General features: G+C 39.5%; 1 protein-coding gene and 1 long non-coding RNA gene across 3 annotated transcripts in view; one reads left to right on the forward strand and one right to left on the reverse strand.

The window, feature by feature from the left end:
- Window positions 1–19036, forward strand: part of LOC144036599 (uncharacterized) — a 129186-nt gene that overhangs the window by 73077 nt on the left and 37073 nt on the right. The window lies entirely within an intron of this gene.
- fstl4 (follistatin-like 4) overlaps window positions 1–19036 on the reverse strand; it is a 120618-nt gene that overhangs the window by 59223 nt on the left and 42359 nt on the right. The window contains exon 6 of the mRNA XM_077547344.1: window positions 16886–16919. Within this exon, the coding sequence (XP_077403470.1) occupies window positions 16886–16919 (34 nt within the window). The remainder of the gene's footprint in view (window positions 1–16885; window positions 16920–19036) is intronic.

A 19036-nucleotide genomic window follows, 5' to 3' on the forward strand; every position in this document is an offset into this window, starting at 1 on the left:
AATGCTGAGCCCGACGTTCCTTTTGATTAAGAAATTAACCGATTTAAGAGTTGGAATTCATCAGAGAAAAAAATGCAATCATTTAAGATAATTTTTTTTAAGGTGGTCAGACATTTCAAGGTCCTTCTTGCGGACACTCACTATTTCCAAAATGTCACTTGTAAATATGGTTTATGGTTACATTTAAAAAATAGAGATGACTCATCCAAACGTTTAATATATATAATATTAATATAACAATCTCCTGCCCACTTTATGTTAGCCTCCCTAGCAACAGCACATACTCAGTCATATTTAATGGCCATGCAGTGATCATGGAAATCAATTATGGATGAAAAGTGTGCCAAGTTCATTCAATCATGTATGATTAAAAACATACAACTTTAGTACTATTGTGATTATTACAGACGGCCAGCTTCGTGTACGCGTACTTTATCAGCACGCCTACGCCGCTTCACATGAACGTATAATTGGAGCAATCAATCATTTACAAACACACACACACACACAAATACATGTACGTAACCTCCAACCCACCCGGCAACAGCATCATTTGTTTACCCGGCAGGCTCCGGTTGGGCCCCATACAGCACCCGGAGAGGTATGAAGTGACTCTGCGTTTTACGGCTTATCTCCAAATCCAAATTAGTAACAGCGCACGCTTGACTCAGCATAATCATTACGCCGTTACGGTTCTTATTAAAACTAAAATGTCAAGAGGTGGATTGTGATTGATACAGCCAAGCAGTAGCAGTAGCCGTAGCCGCTAACACATGGCAATTGTGATTTCCGCCAGTTAAGGCAGTTAAGGATGTTTCTTGTTTTGCATTTTCGTTAGGATAGCAAATTTGTATGCCGCTGTTGCCATAGAATTTTGGGATGAATGGGATTATGCCCCACTGATTCTGCCTAGCAACAAATTCAGAGCAAAAATTGCAATTTGACGCTAGTGTAGCAATAGTCATTTTCCTAAATGACTCTACTCATTCTTTCAACTAGTGTGTGGGGCGGAACAGCCTTCTTCCTCAAGTTATCGTAGACTTTGGGGCAAATGTACCACGAATTTTGCCTAGCAACAAAAACTAACAGTTCAAGTTAATGTGTGATTGCTTATTTTTGTCATGGTCCTGCCACCTCTTTTTGTCCTTTATCTACTTTGTGAGACAGCGAGTACTCTGCCCTTGTTTACCAAGAACTTCTGGGGCAAAAATGATTGTTCCCCAAAAAGTCTGCCACGTCAAGTATCCCTTTATATAGCATTTTTTTTACACCATATGGTAGGGGCAGATGACCACCAGAATGTGGTGGAAAAGTCTTGTCCCAACCCCATTCTGCCGTCCTGTCAATGTAATGGCCACCTTTGTGTGAGGAGTTTGCCAAACGTCGAATTGAGAGTGATGTTTGGTCTCCCGCAGAGCACTTTCACACTCAAGCCCATGTGCTGCTGCGCAAAAAAAAAAGTGCACATAGAGAACAACGGCACTGTACCCTTAAAAAGTGTAAGTGGTGCAGCCTATCCCGATGACATTACTTGCTGATGCCGCTTCCCTGATCCATACAGCTGCCTCCAGTGCAGGAGATGGATGGGTGCGAGGAGTCCCCGAACAATATAGGATGCGCTCAGCCGTATAATAAGTGATAAAAGCCCATGTATTCGCCCTCCAGACTTTTTTTTCCCACCTTCCCCCGACGGAGCTCAACGGGGGGCTCATTTCTCTTTTCGCCGAGCGGGACGCGCTCAATCTTCTTTTTATACGCCTTAAAAAGCAGCAATCTGCCCCCACAACGTTGGCGTTGAATGATGGTGACGCGGGCCGAGTGGCACGCAAGGGTAGAGGTGGTTTGTCACTTTTACCACGCCGTTTGGCGTCTGCCCTTCAACCAGTGGACAAGAAATAAGGATGAATGGAATATGAGGAAAAACTGGCATATTTTTGTGTCCATTCTTGGCAATTATGATTTTGGACGCAAGAGCGATATATTGAGCATTTGAAACTTCAATGACAATCTAAGATTTTTTTTTTTTTTTTAATTAGCATCGTTACCCGGCCCTAGTCGTCAGTGAACGTAAAAGCATTTCATTTTCATTTTAGTAGTTTATTTCACAAGGACAATAATAAGCAAAGCTTACAACCCTCGTCCCCGGTTGAGCTTTTACAATTGATTCACAAAAACACATAAAAACAAAGCCACCCTTAAGAATAAACATGATTTAGTCTTGAACTAATGGTAAACTTCAAAGGCAATTTACTCTTATTAAATAATCCAACATGTTTTCAAAACACCCATAACAATTATTAACCTTCAATTAAACTAATGCATCTAACGAATCAGACGTTTGTCAAAGGCATTAGAACAAATGTATTTTCTTTATTGCATAAGAACAAAAAGATCGAATGGGGAATACTGAAAAGTGTCCTTGTCCGACACTTGCCCGAGGGCACCGCCCTACCAGCTACCAGCCACAAGCGCCTTTCATCCCTCCAATAACGGGACCTTCCCAAAGGGCTTGGAGATTGCACATGGCCCCTTTAGAAGTTAATTACACTGTAAAGTAGCGGCGTTTACGCGCCGTAAAAGACGCCGCTGGGTGATTTGGTCTGCATTCTAATGGAGTCGTCCCGGCTCGGGGCCTTTATCTGGCCACCAAACCGGGCGGTGGTTAATGCAGAGCAAGCAGATCGCAGAATGTACAAAATCGATCAAAGATGGAAAAGTGATGTAAATCTCTTGAGAAGGCAAACGTATTGAGTGGCATTATTGCAAATATGCAAAAATGATAATGAAGCTGGAGGACACCCACGAAAGGCCAAAGACCCGTTGTCGAATCAATGTTCACGCCCACACATATGCAATTGCTTAAGGCATGACCAGACAATGTGTCCAACAAACCTAACATACGTTTTCGGAAACATCAAAGACAATCGCCATCTGTGAATACTATTTGTAAACATAAGATTGTTTTGACTCGAATGAACAATTTAGTCAATTCATGTTATGTACGCGTTTTCTAAAAACAAAGACCGTCTCCAGTCATCAAGAAAGTTAATATAAATATCAAGGCAATTTAGTTGTAAATGAAACATAAACACATTTCATAATATAAACATCCAAATGAACATTTAATAAACCTAACACACGTGTTATTTTTTGTTCCGTCTTTGCTGAACATAAATGCCAGCCATTTGGTTCTCGGCAACCGAATAGTCTTTGATGTGCAAGAAAAACATGTTTATGTCAATCAAAGACGAAATTCTACTGAACACCGAAGCCAACCTAGTCTTCAGCAAGCCCAAGCTGCGTATTTTTTGTGGATGTCGAAGATCAGCAGTCAATCTTGGGATCACTCTCGGAAGAAGTCAAACAATATTGAGCGCACTTATTGGAAAAGATGCAAAAATTGATAGTTAAACTGGCCCACAAAAGGCCAACAAGCCGCTCTGAAATCAATGCTCACTCCTACACAGATGTTTATCACCGCAGACGGGATCGTGGAAATGACTAGTAGCTTCGATCTTGGCCATTTTTATGAACAAACACAGTCTCGTTATATCGTGATAGTTCTGAAAAATTGTGGAAAAATTAGTACACGTTCTATTGTCTTTATTGGCAGTTTTCGAGAGTCATTCATCTGTCGTATTTGTGTGTTTAAATGAACAACGCTCTTTACATACGTGACAATTTTGTCTTAAATAATACGTATGGGCTCGTTATTGTTTTATGTAGTTTGGTTTTGCGGGGTTTTGGAAACGTATCATAGAACAATACCATGAAATCCAGATTGCTAGTAGGCGTGGTGTTGACTGCTTTTGCGTTTCAACTCCTCATTTAATATTTGGTAAACACGGCATAAATGACCATGGAAATGAGTACCAGTTTCAGTCTTGGCCATGATTATCATCGACTTGTTAATGGCAGTCATGAAAGAAAGGCTAATGGTGGAAAAATGTGTCACGTTCCATCGTCTGTATTGATTGTTTGCAATCAAGACGTATCTATGTGTCATTGTGTGTTTAAATGAACAAAGCGTGCAGGTTTTTGATGGCCGATCAAAAGCCATTAGAGGCTGGACCATCCTCACTGATGATCCGTCACCTTGAATCAAGCCCGGTGATTGCGACTCATCGTGCAGCCAAGCAATCAGTTGCTCTCACAAATCAAGGTGTTTTTTTTTCTTCTTCTTTTTTTCCGTCCTGCTACCCTTGACCTGGAAAATATCAAATAAACGTCTCCTTTTCTAATATTTCCGTTTGTTCATAGTCAGGAGGTTTGGGATTGGACGTAATTAACCAAAACAACATCATTGGGGAATCATCCACTGTCCCCACCACCACCGCCTTGCTATGCGAAGAAGCACAGCCCGACTATAAATATCACTTATCAAGCTAACTGTCGTCCCACTGGAGAGCAAGAAGCATAAAGGGAGAGAGAGAGAGAGAGAGATAGCTAAGGGGGACAACAACAAGGCCAACAATCAGCTAGCAAACGGCATCCGTCAACGAGCACCGGACGTCCTCGCTCATCCCGCCATACCGTGAACTGATGGGCGGAATGTGGTTTCCACTCAACAGAAAAGCGAGCAGAATATTTTCCAAAAACGTCAAAGACAAATGAGTCTTCAATTAATGTGTTTTTTTTCTAAACATCAAAGACAATTTGGTAAGTTTTAAGGAAGGTTTATGACCATCTTCAAACATCAATCTAGAATTTTGCCAAAATGTTTTTCTAAACCTCAAAGACAATGTAGTGAAGAAATCTTACAGTATGTTTCCCCTCCATCAAAGAGATTTTAGTCATCAATGACTCAATGTACACGTTTTCCTAAACATCAAAGACAATGTCCAGTATTCAAAAATGATGTTTTAATAAACATTGAAGATGATTGAATCTACAAAAAACTAAAATTGCTGTTTCGAAATGTTTGTAATTAGTGTTTTTACAGTACGTACGTTTTCTTAAACATCAAAGACAAATTGGACTTCAAAGAACTTTTTTTTTAAATCAAAGACAACAGAGTACAACATAATGTACGTGTTTTTTTGTTTTTGTTTACAGTCGAAGATAATTTTGTCATATTCATAAACATCAAAGGCAATTTAATCAATGAATGAACTGGACCTGTTTCCCAATTAAGACAATTTAGAAAGCCTTGACGAACGTGTTATTTGAAAAACAAACATAGTCGTCAATGAATCTAACCTACGTTAGCAAACAGACAATTAGCGTGAGAATCAATCGAAATAGTTTACAGTGTTTATGAGAAAATATACTAAGGTCATTAATTAGAACTAATTTAGATTATTAAGACTCTTCTGCAAACCTCGCATATGAAGAAAAACGATGAGCACTTTTCTTTTACTCCATCGCTAATTGTTGCAGTTCTTCCCAATGCTTTTGAAATATTTAAAGGGAGTCTAATCGATGCAAAGTGATACAGGGAAAAAAAAAACAATAATACACTTACCTAACATGCATGATTTACAAGTTTGAAATAAGTTACGCACTGGACCTCTGCGTCAGATCAATGTAATTGCTTAACGGGAAAGAGAGACTAACGAAGGTCGCCATTTCCATTCCGGGGCAGCATCACTCCATTAAACTGCAGCTACTGGCCGGCGGCCCACTGGGAACAAAGTCGGCGTGCTTGGACGCCTCGCGCCTGCCTACCCAGCATGCCTCAGCGTGATCCTGGCAGCGCTCGTCAGACCCCCTGAAGACACGAGCGTGGCATCGCTCCAGTCCAGCTGGAAACGTGTCCGGCCAATGAAATCCATCTGCAAGAAGCAGCTTCTCATCTGTCAAAATCCACTTTGTACCGCGGGAAACGTTCACAAGGTTGTGGATGGCACACGCCGAGCCTCTATCGGCAAATACTGAGATAAAGATAGGCTGGCAGACAACAACAGCGTGGATGAACTTCTGCATTTAGGTCACTGGGTTATGTATAGTTGTTGAACAAAATCTTTGCACAAATGTAGTGGTGGTGGGGGGAGGGGGGTTATGTCATAAAACTACTGGTATTTTTTTTTTTAACAATTTTTTTTTAAACAAATTTTACAGCATTCCTTTAGGGGGGTCTCCCTCTTTAAGGCTCTGTACTCAACACTGAAGAATAGAAAGTAGGTAACCAATTTTCTCAAAGATAATCCTCCACAATGCGGCCAGCCACGAGTAGCCTCTGGGTGGCTGCTTGGGGAAGCAGGAGAGCTTTGGCTGTGAATCTCCCGCCTGGCATAGCGGCTATAAACTTGACACAAGTCTGAAAAAGGTACCTCGGGGAGTTGACCCGCGGGTTAGATGCAAGTACATCGTCCGGTCTGAGATCAATAACATCTTGGCTCCTCTTCCATGGATAGAGAAGTAGAATGGTACGCGTTGACGTTTTATTTAAGGTGGATGTTATGGGTAGCGTAGCATTAGCAGTTTTGTAAAAGAGCCAACAATAGGTCTCAGGTTAGTCTTAGGGTTAGCATAACTTTCGGATTCATCAGGTCATACATTGACGTTAGGGATTAGAGTTAAGGTTAGCACAATGTTAGCGTTGTTGTTAAGAAGCTAACAAGCAGTCATATGTCAGGGTTAGCAACAAAAGAAGCTAACAACAGGTCTTACATTGATTTGCATTAGAGCTAGAGGCTAACAAAACATAAGCATTCAGTCATATGCAATATGGCGGTTGATGTTCTGGCAGTTAACATTCGGGCAGTGAAGCAATTAGCTCTCAAATTAGCATGAAAAGCCACATTTTCTTCCATCCCGGTCAAAAGCTGCCAGGGTGAATTGTTGGGGCGGCATGACAGCTTGTAGAATTAGCGCGAGTGTGTGTATATCTTCCGTAGTACCGCTCACAAAATAAATATTTGTCAGCGGAGGTCATCACTAAGTATCTGTCATAAACTGACTGAAGTGTTGAGTTTCAGCAAACAAGTCACACACAAGAAAATGGCTGATTGAATTGGAAGCACTATCATCGAGGCTAAATGGCTAAAATAATTGAAAATGTCAAACTTTTGAAGGGTTAGTGTCAGCATAACATTAGACATTTTAAGTCTTACATTAGTTAGCATTTTTGGTTAAAGCGATAACTTTACAATGGGGTTACAGTCAGCGTAACTTTTGTCGCTTTGGTAAAAACTAACTACAGGTCTTAATGTTAGGGTTAAAGTAACGCTAGCCCTTTGGTTGAAGCGATACAAGGTCTTGCGTGTTACGTTAGCTTTAGGGTTCGAATTTTGGTTTGATACTTAAGTTAACAATAGGTCTTACATTAGAGGCAGTGTTAGAGGTTAGGGTTAAGATAATGTAAATATTTTCATTGAAGAGACAACAATAGGCCTTACCTTAAGATTAGAATAACTTAATAATTACCGTAGGGTGATCGTTTTGGTTAAAGAGCTAACAGCAAGCCATATATTGCAGTTATGGCCTGCTGTATTAAGTCTAATAGCTAACAAAGAGCAACTTGGGGATATGATAAGCATAACATTAGCATTCTGGCCAAAGAGATAACAGGTTTTACGTCAAGGTATGAGTTAGGGTTAAGCTAAAAAAATTAATGTCGTATCCTTTCGAAAGAAAAAAAGTCATTTTTTGAAAAGATAAAAACACATTTTTCTTTGACTTGAAAGGGAATTAATGGGACACTAAGCGTGTTGAATGCAAATGTCAGCGGACCTCCTGTGGGCCCAGATTAACTATTTACAACTATATCCAAAGATAACGTACCATCATATCACCCACCCACCCTTGCACTCTCTCGAAATAACAGAGAGATGGACTATTAATGATACATGAATGTAATTACATTTCTCCAAGCACTTTTTGCCTAATAGGCCCACAAAAGGAAGAGGGGGCGCATGGTAATTAAAGACTTATAGCTTCTTGGTAGCGGGAAAACGTTGCTTTATGGCATTCAGTCAAATAAAAGTGTGCATTTTCACCACCATGATTTAATGGCTCGCAACATAAACAGGAGAGGGAAGAGAGAAGGAATGAGGATGAACCGTTGAGATGGAAAATTGAGCGCTCGGTTTGGGGTTGGCGTAATTTTAACATTTTAGGTTAAAGATATTACATGTTGGTGATATGGTAATCATAACAGCATAGCAAATCTTACATTGAGGTTACAGTTGGCATAGCATTAGCATTCTGGTTAAAGAGTTAACAGGTCTTCTGTTAGGGTTAGGCTAATGTTAGCAATTTTTTTTGCTAAACAACATATCTAGTTGCCCAATGTTATCTGAAAAGCTAAAAAGGTTTGCGGGTTAGGCTTAGCATAATGTATTTATGGTCTTACATTGGGGTTAGCATCATGTTATCATTATGGTTAAGGCATTAGTATTAGCACAACATTAGCATTATGGATTAGGAGCTATCCATGGGTCTCGTGTTTAGGTTAGCATCATAAGGTTAGCATTTTTGTCTCGTTTTGTTTTATTAGGATTATTAGTGTTTTTATTAGTGTTTCGCATAATGTTAGCATTTTCGTTAAGGTGCTAACAGCAGGCCTCGCTGTGATATTCGGGTTAGCACATTATTGTTGTGCTCAGTGAGCTGAATCCGAGTCAACACAAACATGATTTGTGGCCTCTGAAATATGAGGTGTCGACGTAAGCGCCAGTGTTTACGGCTCGTCTACAAGCGGCGGTGGTAGCCTTTAACTTTTACGATGTTGCACGCCGAAAACAAATCAAAAGAGTCAATCGCATATTAAGGACAAGACAGGCGGGGCAAAAAAAAAAAAAAAAACATCCGGGAGATCATAAAAGCTAACAGCTAAAGCCTTGACTTTGCACTTTTCCCACATTCCATTCCATCGTTCGCTGGAGTTAGTTTGGTATGCGCCTCTCAGCGGGGTGGGGAGGGGGCGCTTGAAAGCGAGTCGCATCCATTTTTTTCACCGCGAGAAGGCAGCGTGAAAGATTGCCACATAGACAATGATCGGACAATCAGACAGGGAGCTAGCCGGCTATAAACGTTGGTAGAGTGCCATTCAATCAGCTGCCTTGCGCCATTATCACGTCCTAATGGAACCTTCTAGTGTTTCAGGCCTCGTAGAAGTCATTTTAGGGGTACGAATGCATGACATCTCAAGTTACCATTACTTAAGTACCTTAAACAGTACACAACTGAAAGACACGCTACGGAAAAATACCGATCAATATTGTTTTTTACAGTAGCTGACGTTTGTTGCTGGCAGGTGAGAACAAACGTGCCCTTTTTTGGCGTTTCGGTAGGCAAAAGTGGCGCTGATGTCTCTCACCTCTTGGCACTCTTTCCAAAATTGGTTCGCCGCCTTATCCGCCAGCAGCCCGCCCTCCTGGGAATGACAGCTGAATTATCGCTTCTTTCAGCAGGGAGACAGCTCATTCCGCCATGTCAAAATAAGCACCCTAGCCCTAGCCACCATCTGATTCCTGCCGCATCCTAACTGCCACTGCTTAGTATGGCAAGTAGCAATTTCATTACCCTCTGTCTTCCCTCAACGCTGACGTCCTTAACCGATGACACCCACCCCGACTCGCGAGGATCCTCGGCGGTCGCACCTGCAGCGCCGCCATTACGCCATTGCTATTCGCGCAAATTGCTCCATTTGTGTTTGAATACCAAATGCCGTGCCGGGAGATCGTATCTCGTCTGCCCTAAATGGAGCCACTAAAATGGCGGGCCTTTGCTGCGATGGCCGCCGCTCTGGCCGAATTGTAACGAAAAGGCAAACATCCCATTGCTAAGTGCCGTGAATTTAGCTCCAGTACGGAATTGAGACTCTGGAATGTGTTTGCTTTGAGATTACATGTTGCAGTAATTACAATCAACTAGATACTGTACAGTTGTACCTTTACCGTTTGAATACAAGTAATTAAAATCAACCACGTACTGAAGAATGAGTTGAAACCATCAAAAGACCTCAATTCAAGACAAACCAACCAATGATTAAAAACAAATCCAGCCATGGCAACACTCAAATAAAAATAAACGAAATGCTGCTTGTTTTACATCACATTAGAAGTCATAAAAACAAGTCGACTGCCAAGTGTGACCAGTTTTGTTGACCCGCTTTTATTGCAATCCGCCCGCCTCCATCTGGATGTTATTTACCAGCCGTTCAATAATACATTATTCAACCATCTCATTCCGAAGGAAGCGGGCACCTGCAGTTTTTTTCTTTTTCAATTAATCTTCATGCATTTGAAAACGGCTCCTCAGATCACACGCTTTTATAAATAGATTCTTGTATATGTGGCGCCGCCGTCAAGTTATTCTCGGACACTCGAAGGATATATCACGTCTTTGATGTGCTTTGATTGTCGATTGAAAGGGAAGAAAAACAACATAAGAGTGAGCGGGTGGGGAAGTTATTGAATTTCAAAATTGGCTGGCAACACGCTTTTTTAAAATTATTTTCATTAGGGTCCATTACATTGCACTTAGGTTTAAGTTCTTCACTTCAAGCTGAAACATAATACTGGGAGGATACATTCAAATTGATCGCTTATGATTTTTATAATAACGTAATTTTATGAGAATACCCTAGTGTAAATTTAGGGGAATGTTGTTACGAGAGGATAAAGAGTGATTTTACAGGTAAAATCATACATTTAGTTATTATTTATTTATATACAGTATATATTATTGTATTTTTAGTAAATAATAAAGCGAATATGTGTATGGTTACAATAAATAAGTCTTACATTTTCAGAATAAAGTTGGAATTTTACAAATTTGGGGACTATAGCTTTACGAGAAAAATGTCACGATTTTAAATGAATGATGTTACTGTACTTTTTGAGTTTTAACGGCTTTACGTCTTATTTTTCATGTCAATTTTAAAGAAATTCATTCATATGCTTCAGAGGAAAATAGACACCATTTCACAACAATAAAGTTGTGATATTTTCTCTGAGAACAAACTCGCAATAATATTGAGCTACGCTAGTTTTACGAGGAAAAAGTCGCCCTTTTTCTATAATCTTATTTTTATAAAATAAAGAATATTAAAGAATATGATGACACGTTTGAGAGGAAAATATTTTCACTCCATTTTATTTTCACCAGCCTACCACTTTTTCTCATAAAATGATGTTCGTATCGAGAAGTTTAGAAACCATCGTAATTGCAACATTTGGAAACAATGTCAAGTTGGCCTCACATGCACTCTCACCCACATTCGTGCACACACAGTTTATCAGGATGCTACACAACCAACTAGCGGTGTGCACCTGCAATTATTGGACTGTTGCTAACAGGTTAATTGATCTCGTTATCGCCAGGAAACAAGCGCCACTTCGATAACAAGGTAATCAGCTCGCCTGCTGCTGCTGTTTGTTTGTGTTGATGGTGTGTGTGTGTGTTTTCTGAAAGCAAGCGTGTGTGTGTGTGTAGGGCAAAAAAAGCAGATGGCCTTAATGTCTTTAACTCTGACATGGCAGGTTTTTACGTGTGCAGTAAAGCCATTACGTTTCACTTTCTGCTTTAACAACGCAAGCTGGAAGCAATAAAGCAACGCGTACGAACGTGACTACGAACACCACAAAAGTGGACATCGTTTCGGAATTCAAACCACCGTCATACTGTCATAGTAGACCAGTAGAATTACGTTGGCCCTTAAGTTAGTAAATCTGGTAGAATAACTTTGTTCTATTGAAACTACCAATTTTTTCATCTTATTTCAATCTATTTCCGTAAAAACTAGACTAAGTGCAATTTCTGCAGATATTGCGTGAAAAAATGCTGAAAGCTGAATGCTAATAGCTGAATGCTAATCTGAATGTTTATGAAGTTTACAGCTAAATTATGTGAAAATTTAAAAAGTATTAATTGTAGTTGAAAGATAAATGAATAAAAAGAACATTTAGATGGAAAACTGGAACTAATGATATCCAACGGAAAATGAACACACACACACACACACACAAATCACTCAATAGCGCCACCTAGGCATGCAGTACCCTCCATTCATTTAGATGGAAAACTGGAACTATGATAGTCAGTTGGTATAGCATAATTGCCATGGGTATATTTATATATATATATATTTATATAATTGAAAAATTATTCAGAAAAAAACTTACGTGATCATAAAATAGCTTTTAAAAGAAAAAAGACCACTTTCTTCTATTGCGCTTTTTTCTTTCAAAAACCATGACATCAGCATAATTATCCCATTTTCCCCCAGAAAAATCAGGACTATACTTTCATAAAAAATTGTTGAACATTTTTCCTGCAATAATCTTATTTTTATTGATTATAATTGGAACTTTATTCTTTCAAAAGTACACTTGTGTCCTCTTGACTTTACGTTACGCTTATAAAATACGTTAAAAAAAATAAAATAAAAATTTAAAAAAATAAACTTCATCCTCTTGAAAATTCTAATTTTATTCGTTTTAAAACCTCTCAAACTTTTCTCTCCCAAGATTTGATTTCTTTCCAGTAAAAATCACACTATGATCCTTAATAAAATGATAACTTTTTTCCTCGTAAAATGACATCTTTTACTTGTGGAAATCACGCAATTATCAAATTACCACTTTTTCCTAACTTAATTACTAATTTGAATGTTTTTAGTTTTTACATTATTCTCATGAAATATGTAATAAATTTTTTTTTTTTAAATTTAATATCTTAAAATAGCAACTTTTTTCCTGTAAAATGTACGACCATCTTTGACTAATTAGACTTTATTCCCATAAAATCTTGACTTTATTCTCAAAAACATAACAGTGCGCACAATATGTGAATCAACGTAAACAAATTCCAGCCGACATTTAAAATCACAATGCTTTCCAAAGACCAAAAAACAGAAAGAAATTTTTTTTTTCTCCAAATAAAACTCATCAATGTGGCTATGAATACACGGACGGCATCCTTCTTGGGAGTTATGCGAACGCCTCTTAAGTGTTGTCACGACCAAACAATTAATTCACCAATTAATGAGCTGTCAGGTTTGTAGCGGCGCGTGCCAGACAGGTGGTGAGGCTGGATGCGGGCCAGCCGCCTAATAGAGATCGCTCGTCTCGGGCGTGACAGCTGGCAACGCAGGCGCGAAGGCGGCGCCATCGTCGCCATAAATGTGCTTCATTTGGGTAACAACAGGAGCCTTTAAAAACACGTAAAATAAGAAACAGGTGCTATACAACAATGAGCAGTATTAAATTGCTAAAATAAATCAATAAAAAGCGGAATTTCTAATGTTCACCTAGGCATAATAAATTACCACTGCTATTTATATATTTCAATAACACTGTGGGCCTTTAAATACATATTAAATATTCGTTTTTTTAAAGAGTGTAATTTCAATTGTTGACCTATGCACTGTATTCAAATGTGCTGTTTTGGTAACGTGGAATAAGAAACTGGAGCCATGAAAAGATCATCAGGAAATGCAAATTGTTTAAAAAAATAGTGTTACTTCTAATGTTCAAGTATACACAAGTAGTTCTGCCATTTAAATGTTTATCTGTCAAGGCCCTTTAAACAGAATGATAAAAGTAAAAACAGGGAGTAAATTGGTTAAAAATTAAGAAAGAAAAAAAACTTGTGATTTTTAATGTTCATGTATGCTTAGTTTTTCAAATGCTGCCCTTCAAATTCAACAATAGGCTTTTGGGTCACAAAAAATAAGAAACAAAAGCTTTAAAAAGATGATCTGAGAAGTGAAATGCATCATTTCTAATGTTCATGCATTCAAAGTAACTTGTGCTATTCAAAGTCAAATCCTGTGCATGGATAACATTGTGACCCTAAATGCTCAATACAAAGATGAGCAACAGGAGTTAATTGCTAAAAAAAAATAATAATAAATACACCCGATTTCTAATGTTCCCATACGCACAGTAACTTTCTCCATTCAAAGTCAACAGTTTTCTAAGCATGGTAACAATGTGAGCCGTTAAATACATGTTAAATGTGCTATAAAATAACATGTAAAGGGGATGAAACAAATAATAGTAATATTATTTCTAATGTTCACACCCGCTTACATTGTCCAGTGACTCCTACAAAGCTGCCCCCCCCCCCCCCCCTTAGAAAAATGAATTTTCACCGCTGGAGCTCGGACAAGTTTAGCGAAGCTACATCGTAAATCTCGGCACCGAGGAAGAGGAGGAAGAAGGGGAGGTAGAGGAGGAGTGATTTCATTAAGCTGAGCGACCATAAAGATCACCCTGACATCCCGAGACCTTATCAAAGTCGTAAAAGTGAAATGAGGCTTTGTTCAAAGCCCGCTCCACCATGTTGTGCCTTGCGCTGACATGAGAAAAAAAATTGACAAAATGAGCTAGCGGCATGAGCTAACTTCTTTAAAAAAAAATGAATACGCAAATAAGATGAGTCCACAAGTCAGGAATATACAATTGCACAGTAACAGTAACAAACTCTGCTGTCCTGCTCGGATGAATCAGCGTTTGCAATAAGAATGATTAATACGCAGCTTTTCTTCTTCTTTTTTTTTTATCCCCCACGCAATGCAATGCGCACAGTGGGTGACATTTCAAAAGAACGACTTGTGTTGGAACATCACAATATCCGCATGGCGGAAAAGCGCCACTTCCTGCAAAAGTGGGCCAGCGTGATTAATGCCACATTCGTCACGTGACGCAAACAAGTCGAAGGAAGAATGGGAATACAAAGAGATGCGAAAGCAGCAAACTTCTCATGCACAAAGCGTAGCAGCGGCGGCGTGAGTGTGACAGGAGGATGTGGCTTGGCATACAAACAGGCGGCGAGGTAATTAGTCCCACGGGAGAATTCGGCAAATTACGAAACGTCTGTCCTGGCCTCGTATGACAGGACAGGTTTAAAAAAGAAAAAGAAAAAAACATCAGCTAGTTGGCTTCATTATGAAAAAGCCACACACGCTATTAGAGGGCTATTAACATTAGCAACACCTGCGCAAGCTAATGAACGCCACTATGTCTCAGATAAAATCTGCCTGGACAAAAGATAATATGCTGACTCAGCAGGTTAGGCTTTTATATTTTAATGTGTGTTCACAATAAAAATCAGCTCATGAGTCATAAAAATGAAAAAAGGATAAGAGCGCAACTATCAATGCTAATCGCTAGCTCATCTGTGGCATGTTCTATTATGTACGCTAGCAACTTTTGGTTGTTTTAAATAAACAAGGTGTAATTCTCAATATTGTAAGTTTAGTTAAATAGTAAACTTTGACTGTGAGTGGCAGTAAACAGCTTGAAGCTTCTTCTTTTTTCTTTTTTTTTTAAGAATTGGTCACTCTGCCAAACTGTTGTTAGCGAAAGTAGAGAACAATCTGCCAGATTTGTGCTCTTTAGAAGAAACTAATCTGCACAGCCAACAAAATTGCAGCGCTCCTTAGGTTTTTTGGCTTAGGGTTACATATTCGTGCTCTTACAAACTAAAACGTGAACACAGATTACTTGTATTCGATCTTCGGCTTTGTTGATGAATACGCCCAGAATGAATCACAGGAAAATAAACTTAACGCAAGCCAGGTGACACAAAACTGTCGTCTCCGAGCGTCACCTCCAGGGCATTCGTTTATTGTCACGGTGTGTGTGTGTGTGTGCTTGTTATAAATTCACACGCTGCTGCTTGTCGACGTGTCAGAGAGACACCTGTTTCCTGTCGGGATTCGCGCGACTCGGCTGGTCGGGGAAAATTGTACCAGGCAGGTGTTTTTTTGTTTTGAAATACAAAAGCAATTAGCGGCCAGGAAAAATAAATAACGAAAGAAAAGTCACATGACAAAGGCTAAAATTATGACTTTCATAAGCATGCACACAACTGCAGCTCGCAGGAGCAGCGCCAGCAGGCGAGCGAACAACTGGTGGAATTTGACAAATAAAGGTCGACAGGTGACTTTGACGAGGAGGAAAAAGAACAGGATGTGAAGCAGATGTTGCAAAAAAAAAGAAATAGAACAGAGGAGATGTGAATGCTCATGAGAATTTGTGCTAAAAATATTACGTAAATGAAGTTACCCAAAAATGGCCGACTTAACAGTGGAATTTGTATGAAATTCTACTCAATTGCTGTGAGAAATAGTTTGGATGTATTTCAAGTTTTGCTAAATGCGTCAAAACCACAACCATGTCAAATGCGGTAGCCATCAAGTTTATTATTTAAGGAAACGATATCTTAAAATTCCTTTTGTCAAAAATTTTTGTGAGAAACAATTTTTTTGTATGGAATCCTACTAAATTCCTGTGAGATTCCGTCATACAAAAAATATGTTCATACATTTTTGAATAACTATTATGTATCAATATCAACAAATTTAGCTCAATCGTATAAAAAGTACTTCATTCCAGTTTTGGAGGAAATTCTACTACTTTCCCTTGAAATTCGGCTTAAAATACTTCATAGATCTTAAAAAACGCTGGGTTAAAAATAATGCAAGATGGATTAAAACTTTTTTTTTTTTAACCCAGCAATTGTAAGGGTGGTTGTGAAATGTTGTGGTAAATTGTACATAAACTATTACATGAGCTTTAATGACCAATTGAGCCCAGACATTTATTGGGAAATGATACATAAACTACATAAAAGTACTTTTTAATGACTGTTGATAAATTAGTTGAGAAATGATTTGAGGTCGTTACCGTCAACCGAACCAGAACCCGAAATCCGAAAGTGCAAATTCTCTCCTAGACCATAACCAAGTGGATCCGACAAGCAGTTTTGGCGTTCACCTTGAAAAACTTTCAGGTGAGAAATGTGAGTTTTTCCAGCTCATAAAACATCTGCTACGTTTTATGAAGGTCGTTTTGTATTCACGGCCGGCAATATGAAAAGGCGACGTGAACGTGGCGCCACAAGTGAGATGAAGCAAAATAATACAGCGCGCCGAGGTGTCGCCAGGTACAAAACTGCTATTTGATTTAAACGCAGCGCGTGTACTCACATTGATCGATGCTCGCGACCGCCTCGACCCTCTCCTGCAAACACAAACACACAAACACACCAGGGTTGTTATTACAGAAACAGATAACAATTGTGCCCCCTCAAAAACAAAAGCATGACAGGAAGCCAAAAAGGTAGAAAGTTTGGACGACAATGACCGCATCCAAGACTCATTTTGCTCGCTCTTAATTGGACCGTTGACACGTGGGCACCCGTTTTCGCGCGCGCCTAACAGTGGAGTTGTAAAAACCGCTAAAAAATAAACAGCGTTCTCTCTATGCTGTCTGCCAAAAAGAGAATAAATCAATCATGACTATTTTCAGCGAGCTAATCTATCTCCATCCCGTCGCCGTTCCCCCAGTGGCGTTTACTCCAAACGTCGGGACCCCGCTCGTATCTAATTCATCGACGGGCTTACTAATGAGCTGAGTGAAACCGAGCCAAAGGGGACGCGGCGTTGAGTGCAAATATCTCGACGGGCATCAACAGATCAATGTAAGAGGATAACCACAAAAAGCAAGAAAGCAAAAAAAAAAAAAATGCGTCTTTGCTTTTGGAGTTTCAGAAGCTGTCCAATAAGATTTACCAATCATTTTTAGATAGGGTGCCGATATGGTTGAAAAAGTGGTCATCGAAAAATATGCTAATTAATTCCTTTAACATTGAAGCCGTTGAGAACAAGAATGGGCTAACTCCATTTCATTCATTTAAAAATAATGGGGGGAAATGGTCGTATCCGAGGTTTATTTCCAACTATGACTTTTTCAGTGCAACATTGGGCCAATGTTTCCCAAGATGATGCGGAAAAAACATGCTTGGCACTGCTGATGGTATTATTTGGATCCGTTTTCTACTTCTGGATTTTGCAGTCGTCTTGACAGGACTCTCAAGTGTTATAACGAGCAGCTAAAGACGAAAGCCCTTTTCACACTGCATTTAGCAGGGACGGAGAACATGCAATGGACCCTTGCTGGGCTGCACGATGGAAAATGTTCTATTCAATAGTGTGTTGTCCGACAAGTTCTCGCCGAACAAATCGTTTTTTCAATTGCTGCTCCTTCTTGAAATGAGCAAAGTCTGCTGGTAGGCTGCTGCGTCAGCATTTCCAAATATGGGCATGCTGGAAACCGATCGTTTCGTGTTGCCGCGTAACTCTTTCGAAAGGGCTTGAGATTTGTATCATCCGTGATGAGAACGCTACTTTAGCTTCTCCTGGTCAAATTGTAGGTAAGCCGAGTGTTTAAATAGATAGCAGGTCACATTCACAAGCACCGCAAAGTGCGCCTGGAGTGCGCGCCACGTGAAAATTAAAACCCAGGACGCGAAATGAGCAGGGAGAAGGTCGGACCTTCGGAAAAGGAGAACCGCCGCATCTGGACCGGCCGCTCCAACGGACACTGCCCTCCCCTCCATTTCCCCACCCGACACCACCACGCCATTTTAACACGGCAATCATCCGAAGGGCAACGCTCGGCTGGCCTCAATTTCGCTGCAGGTGAGAGCTCATCAAGCCACGCTCGACGGTTAGCTCAGAATAAACGCTGTGAGGGTTCTGGACGGTTTTTCAATTAAATTATAGCAATATATACACACAATATATTCAAAATACTGAATTAACTTAAACACAAGATTTGAGCTTTTTTGTTTTAGTTGGCTCATGCAAAAAAACTCCAAACTTTTAACTGGCCCAATAACAAGTGATCTACTACGGAATATTCATTTAATTATTTAATTTTATTTAGGGCAGCTTTAGTCATGGATAGAACCATTTTCTGCACGCCCATAATATTTTATTTAAATGATTCGTCATCTTATGGTGATTTTCTGTGATCCAGGAAGTCATTTTGCGGTCGTCCTCTGCAAACCAGAAACTGAATTGCTAACTAACAGACGGATTAAAAACATGGTGTTCTACAATCATTCAGGGATTAAAGGATTTTTGTATGTTTTTTTTGGGCCATTTGACTCAAGTATGGTACAGTTTTCCACCCCTCAGAAAAATGTTTTTGTGGTTATTCTCTATAAACCAGAAAGTGGTCTGCTAAACAAACGGATGTATCAAAAACATGGTGGTCTATAATTAGTCTAAAGTTAGAGGAATTTGAAGTCACTTTTTTTGGGAGCCCAAATGAAACTATTCAGTTCCCTTAAC

This window comes from Vanacampus margaritifer, chromosome 16, assembly GCF_051991255.1.
Source record: "Vanacampus margaritifer isolate UIUO_Vmar chromosome 16, RoL_Vmar_1.0, whole genome shotgun sequence".
NCBI classification, from domain to species: domain Eukaryota; kingdom Metazoa; phylum Chordata; class Actinopteri; order Syngnathiformes; family Syngnathidae; genus Vanacampus; species Vanacampus margaritifer.